The 10,417-nt window shown below is 41.3% G+C and overlaps 1 protein-coding gene across 2 annotated transcripts in view; it reads right to left on the reverse strand.

The window, feature by feature from the left end:
• Window positions 1-1,308: 1,308 nt before the first annotated feature.
• Window positions 1,309-10,417, reverse strand: part of GABRB1 (gamma-aminobutyric acid type A receptor subunit beta1) — a 418,665-nt gene continuing 409,556 nt past the window's right edge. The window contains exon 9 of one of the 2 annotated variants that reach the window (XM_024132011.3): window positions 1,309-3,186. In XM_024132011.3, coding sequence (XP_023987779.1) covers window positions 2,842-3,186 — 345 coding nt within the window. In that variant the 3' untranslated portion in view covers window positions 1,309-2,841. The remainder of the gene's footprint in view (window positions 3,187-10,417) is intronic. The other variant, XM_024132012.3, reaches the window with a different exon arrangement.

A 10,417-nucleotide genomic window follows, 5' to 3' on the forward strand; every position in this document is an offset into this window, starting at 1 on the left:
CCAGTTTGAGGGCACTTAAGAATGTCTAGCAATGTTTATGTTTTATGTCATCAATTTGGGCAAGACAAGGTAGAGAGGGAGAGAAGGAAGGATTTTTTTCTGTGTACTGTTCAGCCTGGAAAGAGATTGGGGAGGATTTGGCTAGGAGGTGTCTGGAAGAAGGAAGTGAGGCCAGAGGTTATTAATTAGAAATATGGCAGCTTTTCCATTTTTCTGGCTGCCATTGCTTCTAAAACCAGAGCTATGTAACACAATCTGTGTAATGCTAGCTGTGACTGTCTACATCCAGGAGGGCCGACAGTGACACCATTTCGTGCCTGATGGTAGATTCAGGCTTACTAGCTTTACATTTTACAAAGGATAAAAGATAAGAATTCAAAATGTTCTTTTTCTCTCAGAGATGCTTTACATCTAAAACTACAAGCATCCAATTCTTTAGGCTTTTAAGGCAAGATAATAATAATAAAACTATAAATTACTCAATCTTCTCCAAGAAGAATGATCTAAACAGGTAAATAAAGAGAAATTGTTTTGTTATGGAACGCAGATCAACAGATACTTTGTTTCTGATTTAGCATGTCATCCTTAAAAACTTTTAAAAGAGTTTTGACATCAGAATGATTAATTCTTGTTAGGTATCAGCCAAAAGCCTCACTTCCTGTGTTCAAAATAAATGGCTACACAGTGGTTCCTGGGTACTCACTGGGAATATTGACCTTACAATCACTGGTATGGCCATGTTCTAGTCTATTTGGGCATTTCACGATGGAAGAGCATCTCGCCCTGCCAAAGAACTAACTAAACAGAGTTTCGAAATGGATTGCTTCATCCCCAGAGGCTGGAGATTTTCTTGACCAGGGAACTGTGATTATACAACTGAAAACTTAAATGAAATTTGGTCCCCAATGCCCGATTCATTTCTCATGAAACCACTGAGATAATTTTTCCAGTTAAAGCAGGGTTTTTATATTCTTACTAACATACATTAGCTATAGCATAACCATGTATTTATTTGGGGGTTCTCTTTTCCTCTTGCTTTCTAAAAGAACACCTCGTAACTCTCCTTGGGTTTATCTGTAGAAAGTCAGCTTCCTCTTTTCAATTAAGTTTATAATCTCTAGCAGCTGATGCTATTGTAAACATGGGCCCTCATCACAGCCTTAGGGAGAAAGCCAGATCGTCAAACAGAGGCAATCATCCCTATTATTACCTCAACTCTTATATCACATCCATAGATGAGGTCCCAAATCGCCTTCATGACTGTTTGGCCAACTTTGGGTTTCACTCAGTCTTGAAAATGAACACGTAGAATTCTTATATGCTCAGGCTGAACACATACACAAAAATAACGAGGCTTTAATGACATAAAATGAGATGAATCTCAACTCTAGTTGGTTGGATGTGGTTAGAATTGTGTGCTGGGCTCTTGAGGGATGCTCCTTCTATGATGAGCAAAGTAATCCATGAGCAGAGATAAGGCAGAAGCAGTAACGACTGTAGACAAGGGCTATACTTTCAGAGCTGTTGTAAATGTTTGAAGGCTCAGTGATGTTGTTGTTATTCTGTGGTTTTGCTGTTTTGAAGGTTTTCTTTAAAGTAGAAATCTGGCGTTGAAGGAGCATGATACCAAAATGGGTGTATGTGCATTTCCTGAAGCATTCATTTCATGTGTTGGAATGCAGAGCTCGGAAAGCAGAGGCCTGCTAGCTGAGGAACTAGCATTGTGCAGCTACCTCGTCACCATTAGATACCGCTCTCTGGAAGGCTAAGAAATATATACTATTTGATTAAAGATTTGGCAGTTCAGGTAACTGCCCAGGCACCCTTTTCACAGCACATAAATCTCGCCTTCCTCATGGAAAGGGCAATATTTTTCTCAAGCAAAAATTTCTTACCACCCTCTTCTTCAAAGCCCACCTGCCCCCGCCAACTTTCTCTCAATCTCTCTAAAGGAGGAACGAGGGCAATGTGATGCCATGGCTTCATGACACAGCGTCAAGTGATTCCAGGCTAAGGAAGTAAGTTCAGGGCTGCTCATCTGAAATAGCTTAAAGATGGTCACCGCCCCCCAAACTCCTTATACTTAACAAGAAAAGAAAAATGTTCCCAGCGGCTACCAGGTTGGATTCTAATGTTAATTTTACATCTGCCTGGAAGTCTGAGAAAGAAGCATTTTTCAGAATATCCAGCTTAAAGGTGAGGTGAAGATGGCAGATTGGGTTTGCACAACCTGGGGCAGCGCTTGCCAGTCTCTCCCTCTTCCTCCGTGGAGCTGGGACCCCCTCCTACAGTGGACCTGGGGCAGCTTGAGGGTGGAGGGGAGTCTTCCTTCCTCTTCTAGGCTCCTTTTTGTTCTCCCTTCTTCCTGGAAATCTGTAACTTATCAATGGCTTTGTTTTGTCTTCTGAGATCCTGGAAATTGTGTTGTTTTTTGGCAGCATGAGATTGTTACAGTTGACCAGGAAGCCATGCACACAGAGAGCTGGGTCCTCTTTTCCTTTTCACTTAAAAAATAATCAAATCCAGGGCGGCTAGAACTGCTAAAGATCTGCCTATCTAATTTCTCTCGTTGTGTGTATTTGTTTGTAAACATGGCAATTAACAGAGCTCTGAAAGAGCCAGTAACCTGGACCACAGTAGACTGGAAAAAAAAAATAGAGTTTTGTTTTTTTTTTTTAAGTAAACATGGTGCAGTAATAAAATTGATATGCAAGACCTGAAACCAATTGGATGACTGAATCTCTTACCTCAAAAAGCACAGCAGTACCGCTGCTGGGGACCTGTGGGATTAAAAACTAAGAGAAGAGGAAAGTAGTCGTTTAGGAACCCTGGGGACCGAACTTAGTGTACATAGTAAAGCCAATAAACGACGTTAAAAAGAGAAAAGGTGATGGGGAAGAACATTCGGGACCACTTGTCTATGGAATTCACGTCAGTCAAGTCGGGGATTTTGACTTTGAGCTGCGAGGCGCGCCTGCGGAGGCGCCCCTTGCTGTGGGCGCCGTGCCGGTCCAGCGCGCGCCCGTACGCCTCGCGGCTGCTCAGCGGCTTGCGGTACTGGATGCTGGCGCTGTCGTACGAGTACATGGTGGCCTTGGGGTCGCTCCCGCCCGTGAGCACTTCCGAGCCGCTCGTCTCGTTCCTGATCTCCAGGGTGCTGAGGAGAATGTTGCCGTGGGCGTCCACCTGACGGAGAAAAGAGGGGCTCAGGCACAGCTGCCCTGACGTTCGCTCGTTTTGCTTAACCTGTAACTGTTGATACTGCGTGGCGCTCAATACACACAGTCTTGCTAGGCATCTGGCTCTGTGCGCCTCCTGGACATCTATCTGTCTACCTGCCTATCTATCATCTATCTATCTACCATCTATGTATCGAATCCATCATCTATCAATCCGTCTAATCTACTGTTTATCTACGATTTAATCCATCATCTAATTTACCATCCATCTACCATTTATCTAATCTAATCCAACCATCCATCTATTCATCCATCCATCATTTATCTCCACTCACAGAACAGTATGTGTGTGTGTAGAATATTATATCATTAAATATAAAATATGTAATTTTTGTTTTTAAAAACGACCATTTATCGAAGCCATATAAATACATATATACATATATTTTGTAACAAAAATGCCATAGGTATTTGAAAAAATAGCATATATATGTTTATATACATGGCATTTTTTCTTGTTACAAAGTGATATATGGAAACATTCAAAACTATAAACAATCAGGAAACAAAAAATAAAAAGTAAAAATTCATAATTTCACCTTCAGTGTCGATTATTTTTAATATCTTGCTAAACTTCCAGTCTTTTTTTTATTCCTATATACTTAAAAACACAGGCTCGCCTAGTATATTTTGCTTTGCAATCTGCTTTTGTCAGTTAATAGTATAGCCTGGTCATGTTTCCACATTCATAAATATTCCTCTGTGACAGTGTGTGTTCATAGATTATATGGATAAACCATAATTGAATCAATCTATTTTTAGATGTTAAGGCTTGCTTTACTGTTATACTATTAAATAAACAGGCCTGCAAAGGAAACCTTTTAGCTAAGTCTTTGTGCATATCCATAGTTATTTCCTCTGGCTAAATTGCCAGAAGTGTGATGGCTGCATGGGTTGAAAGGACATGCCTGGCTATATTTTGACGTTTGTGTCTCCACTGTTGTTCACTGTTGCTTCCTACCATTCCAGTGATACCTAGCCCAGGTTTCCTGGTTTTTCTCTATGCTATGCCCAGATAAACACTTTCGGAACTATAGGAATCGTGAGTACCTTTGGCCTATGATGTGGCTTTAACTTCAAGGTGATCTCCTTTGCAAGCTGATTTACCTGGAGGGCACATGGCTCATTCACACAAATGAATTTGAAGTTCTTCCAAGGACAATACAGGCAGCTGTGTTTAAATTTAGAGTTATTAGCACAGCAGTGCCCGACTTACAGTCCGTGCTTTCAAATGCTTTCTAATGACATTGATCTCAGTAAACCCTTGCTGAAAGCCCTAGGTTTGGGTAGGCAAGCAAAGAACCTGGTGACAAAGAAAGAGCTAGAGAAAAGCTTGGGAAGAGGCAAAGACAAATGAGAGAAAGAAAAGTACAAAGGGTGAGATGTGATGGTGGTACACATCGCAGATGAGATAACTCAGATTTATTGAGTGTCCATCAACTGCCTAGTATTATGGTAGATGCTTCACATATGTTACTTGTTTAATACTTACAACAACAAACCACCTCCAGTTTATGCCCCAGTACGTGCCAGACCTGAGATTACAACCCATGTCTTGTCTGATTCAATGTCCATGTGCTTTTTACTAAGAATGAACCACTTCACAGTCCTCGGCCATCATCACATCCTGCAGTGAATTTAGTGATGCAGTTGATAGCTTTAAGCTTCAAGTTGGTTGGAGAAAGAAATGGTGACTGAATCTGGCCTCTGTCTCTCCATTCTCACCTATCATCATTTCCCTCTGTGAAGCATTTTGCTGTAGTCTAACTAGGCTACCCACTGTGCCCTCATTTGGGACATCTATTGGTTTCTTTATTCAAGGAGTTATTATTAATTTTTGTTACTGCTGTTAGTAACTACTATTTATCGAATCCTACTGTGTAATTTATCAGTTATTTTTCAGACACTATGAAATCTATAATATTATCCTGGTTCAGCAGATGGGGAAACCGAGGCTCAGACAGGTTAAGTAAATTGCCTAAGATTTAACAAATAATAAGTACCCAATTTGGAATTCAAACATGGGATACTCTTTGTCTCAAGTATCATTTTTTTCCTCTTTGCACGTTAATCAATATGTTTTCTTCAAGGCTCAATTTAAATTTTACTTCCTCTGTGTACCTGTGTACCTTCCCTGACCATAGCGACCTCAAGAATTTTCTCTCTCTCCAAACCTTTATTGACTGCTTACTATGAGCCAGCTACAGTGCTAGTTGTCAAGGATGTGTGTGTGTGTGTGTGTGTGTGTGTGTATGTGTATGTGTGTGTGTATATGTATATATATATGTATAATATAGTGTAAATCTATGGTTAAAAAAGTCATGCATATGGAAGTTTATGTTGCTAAAGGGGACAGTAGGGTTGAAGTGACAAGGAGCAAAGTCCTGGATTCATTAGAGACGGGACAAGTAAGTTAGAAGATTAGGTGATGCATGTGATTTGCTAGGTACTGTGGAACAGTCAAGAGAATCCTCGAACATGGATTTTGTCCTTGAGATAATAGTCTCCTTAGAGATACAAGAATGTGCCATAATATTGAAAGTGACAAGACTTTTAACCAAATGCTAAATGATACAGTATAGACCATGATTGGGGTGCATAAAAGTGAGAAATCATTGGGATTCATGGAAGGCTTCATGAGGAGGTGGGGCTTGTACTGAATCTTAAAGGATGGGTAGAGGATAGAACACAGGATTGAGAGTTGAAATCTGCATTCTCATCCTGGTTTTGTTATTAACTCAGTTTCATCATCCATAAATGAAAGGTTTTCACTAGGTAGTCTCAAGGGCTTGTTTCTAATTTTTGACAGATTTTGCTTATGGAGAATATTCCCGGCAGAAGAAAATACTTATAAAATGGAATCACTTGATCTGTACTGTATGCATCATTAAGTTACACTATTATGAAATCCCTCTTAAGTAAACAAGTTGCTAGAATTTAGAATTAGCCAATGAAGCATAGAGATCCTCCTCATTAAGCAGAAGTCATGACAAACAAGGAACGTTTTATTAAGATATTTTGGTTAACCTTGGTGCAGGCTCAGAGGTACTTATAAATTGCACGAGGTTTATTAGTTTGTGCAAATCCCTCTAAATAGTCTGTCATCAACTAGAAATCATAGCTTTAAGTGGTTTGACGTATAAAATAATGAATCCCTTTCTGCAGCTACCCATGAAAGCTGATTCCATTACTGTACAGTTAAATCAACACTACCGTGTTCTTTATTTGGAAAAATAAGGAATGTTGTACAACCGTTATTGCCCACCTCCATTCTCTCTCCTACATAGTCTAGGACCTTTCCTAAAAGCTGGTGTTACAGGGTGTGTGTGTGTGTGTGCATGTGTGTGTGATTTTGTGTGCGTGATGGATAGAACACAGGATTGAGAGTTGAAATCTGCATTCTCATCCTGGTTTTGTTATTAACTCAGTTTCATCATCCATAAATGAAAGGTTTTCACTAGGTAGTCTCAAGGGCTTGTTTCTAATTTTTGACAGATTTTGCTTATGGAGAATATTCCCGGCAGAAGAAAATACTTATAAAATGGAATCACTTGATCTGTACTGTATGCATCATTAAGTTACACTATTATGAAATCCCTCTTAAGTAAACAAGTTGCTAGAATTTAGAATTAGCCAATGAAGCATAGAGATCCTCCTCATTAAGCAGAAGTCATGACAAACAAGGAACGTTTTATTAAGATATTTTGGTTAACCTTGGTGCAGGCTCAGAGGTACTTATAAATTGCACGAGGTTTATTAGTTTGTGCAAATCCCTCTAAATAGTCTGTCATCAACTAGAAATCATAGCTTTAAGTGGTTTGACGTATAAAATAATGAATCCCTTTCTGCAGCTACCCATGAAAGCTGATTCCATTACTGTACAGTTAAATCAACACTACCGTGTTCTTTATTTGGAAAAATAAGGAATGTTGTACAACCGTTATTGCCCACCTCCATTCTCTCTCCTACATAGTCTAGGACCTTTCCTAAAAGCTGGTGTTACAGGGTGTGTGTGTGTGCATGATTTTGTGTGCGTGATGGTGTGCACAAGCATTTCTTCAGAGGTATGAAATTTCGTCCTCCACCCTCCAAGATTTTGCTGCCTGGTGAGGTGGGTGTGTAGTAACCACATCACTGCGGACACCAGCAAGTTTCTGGTTGGCTTCTCCTTAACCCCTGCCCTTAGGAGAAGAGTAGCTTTCCCTTTGCCTCCACCGTATAAGGACACCGAGGGGATCCTGATATCCACAGTCAGCACAGCTTTCCCAAAATAATATCCACGGGGAAAGTGGCCAGTGTGTCTTCGCGTCTTCAGAAGCAGCAAGGAGCCATGCTGGGCGTTGCTTCAGCACCTGCAGTGGTGACGCTGCCTCATTGAACAAGGAAATATTGACATCTGAGTTGGACATGATCCAGACATCGAAGATTTTCAAATCTTGAAACAGAAGGAAGTGAGGCAAATGAAAATGTTGACACACTGGATTTCTAGGGCAGACACAGCCTAACAGATTTCCTAAAGCGTTGCTGATTTTGGAATAAGTGTTCAGTGAGATAATCATTCCCCACTCCTCATGCTGCCGTAGAGGAAGAGACCTGCCACTCCATTGCCCGGGAGACAAGCTCCGGGAGGAACACTTCAGGCTCCTTCACTGCTTGCCACTGACCTATCTTATGGGCACATTTGGAAGGAGGCGGGCATACGTGGCTCTGAGCCTCCTGGACTCTTCTCTCCCTCTGATCTGCCACCAGAGAAGGTGCAATCCATTTAGGGCCGTGCATGTTGAGCCCACTGCCTTGGTGGGTAAAGCCTGCGGTTGTTCTGGTGATTGGGGAGATAAGTCTGTCTAATACTGGGGGGTAATGACTTAATTATATGACCACGGAATCCTCAAACCAACACCAGGGACTCTCTTTGTTTTAAGTTTAGAGCATCACTCAACCTAAATTTAGAGAAAAATGAATATAATTATTATTAAGGCTTCAGGAGGGCCAATAGATAATGCTTTCTCTTCCCCTTCAGGTAGATGATCAACATGCAAGATGTCTAATAAAGGAGAGCAGAGAACGTGGCTTTAGATCTGCAGCCCCAAGGGCTTGCTCATCTTTCATCCTCACCCCACTTCCTATTAGACAGGTACATTCATGGGTCACAAGAGGTAATTTTAGGTGTAGAATGGATAAGTGTTAAAACGTTAACAGTTCATTCATTCCCTCACTCATTTATTTAGTAAGTGTTTATTGAGTGCCTACTCTGTGTCAAGCACTGTTCCCGACACCGATGAAGGAATCAGCCCCTCCACAAGCAATAGGACGTCATGTCCCATGTTTTAGAATTTCAGGGATCTCAGTTAATAAAGTGCCTCAATCTTGTACATTCTCCTGTACAAACCCTGTGACTGCTCCCATCTCCTACTGGTTCTAAATGTTTTACTGGACAAATACTGTGACCTCTTTCAAACTCAGGTTGTTAGTTCTCTTTCTAACAGAATCTTTGAAATGCTTTCACTTGTGACCATGGGATCTACCGTCTCACTGCCTGCTGAGTCTTTCTCTCATCTTCCTCCTGAAGGTCCCTCCTGAAGATTCTCCTGACCACAGGCAAATCTTGGACGGGCTCACATATGAGGGCACACCTGGGATTTCACTGCATAAAGACCTGAGATGGGGAGAGACAGCTTCTGGCTGGTGAACCCTCTCTTTCCTTCCTGCAGTACAGTGGTTCTCAATTACAATATCTTGCTTTTAACATATGAGAACGCAACAGTCTTGGGAAGATAACAGTGAACAAAAGAGATACAGCTCTTGAGTTGGTGCTTATACATTCTTATAGAGGAAACAGGCAATACCCTCTTTCCCCATAAAATTTGTTTTTAAAAATTGAGTAGCGTTATGAAGAAAATGAAACAGTGGTATATATTGCTTTTCATGTATTTAGAAAAAAATCTAACCAGCACACTAACTTGGTTATTTTGTATGTTTTTCTTAATATTACACTCATCCTATGTCATTATAATGAGTGAAAAATTTAAAGTAATTCACATTTCCTTTTTTTTTTTTTTTAATCCCTATACATGGATGTTTAAAGGCATCTCAGTCTTCAAATGGCCAGAGCACAACTTTTGATCCTCTCTCTTCTTATCCAACTGGTTCCTCCCCAAAATGTCCCACTAGAGTGGCGCTCCAGGAGGGCAGGGACTTTGTCTTATCCACTACTTCCCAAGATCTGAGAAAAGTGCTTGGCGATTATAGGAGCAGTCAGTAAATATCTACTGAATGAATGAATGATAGTACAGGGGTTAAAATGCATGATGGTTAATTTTATGTGTCAACTTCGCTAGTCTATGGTGCCCAGTTATTTGGTCAAGCACTAGTCTAGATGTCGCTGTGAAGGTATTTTGTAGATGTGATTGACATTTTCAATCAGCTACTGTAAGTAGAGGAGATTCAGCCTGATGATCGCATGGCCTCATCCTAACCCTTAAAAATCTTAAGAGCCAAAACTGAAGTTTCTCAGAAAAGAAATTCTGTCTCAGGCCTGAAACAGAAATCCCGCCTGACTTTTCAGCACACTCTACAGATTTTGGACTTGCTTTCTTTACAACTGCATGAGACAGTTCCTTAAAATAAATATCTTCTTGCATGTATGTTGGTTCTGTTTCTGTTGGTTCCATTGGAGAACCCTGACCGATACAAAGGCGGTGGCAAAAATCAGGAGGGTGACTAAAGCCCAGGAAACACTGACATGCTGGCTGTATTTCTTCCCTCTATAGAAACCCCAGGTGAATGTACACGTTTGTTTTCTACTTTGGGTTTCACTTTTCTCCCACACGTCCCGTCTCATTCACCCTCCCCTTCTCTCTGCCTCCAAAATATCCAAAGAATGCCTTAGGCTGTGAAAAATATTGTCACTCACTGAACTGAACTCTTCTGGATATTTTCAATAGGGAAATATACCAGAACTCATTTCAGTGTAATTGGAATAAAATATAACCTTGGGGCTTCCCTGGTGGCGCAGTGGTTGCGCGTCCGCCTGCCGATGCAGGGGAACCGGGTTCGCGCCCCGGTATGGGAGGATCCCACATGCCGCGGAGCGGTTGGGCCCGTGGGCCATGGCCGCTGAGCCTGCGCGTCCGGAGCCTGTGCTCCACAACGGGAGAGGCCACAGCAGAGCGAGGCCC

The sequence above is a fragment of the Physeter macrocephalus genome, chromosome 7, assembly GCF_002837175.3.
Source record: "Physeter macrocephalus isolate SW-GA chromosome 7, ASM283717v5, whole genome shotgun sequence".
Classification (NCBI taxonomy): domain Eukaryota; kingdom Metazoa; phylum Chordata; class Mammalia; order Artiodactyla; family Physeteridae; genus Physeter; species Physeter macrocephalus.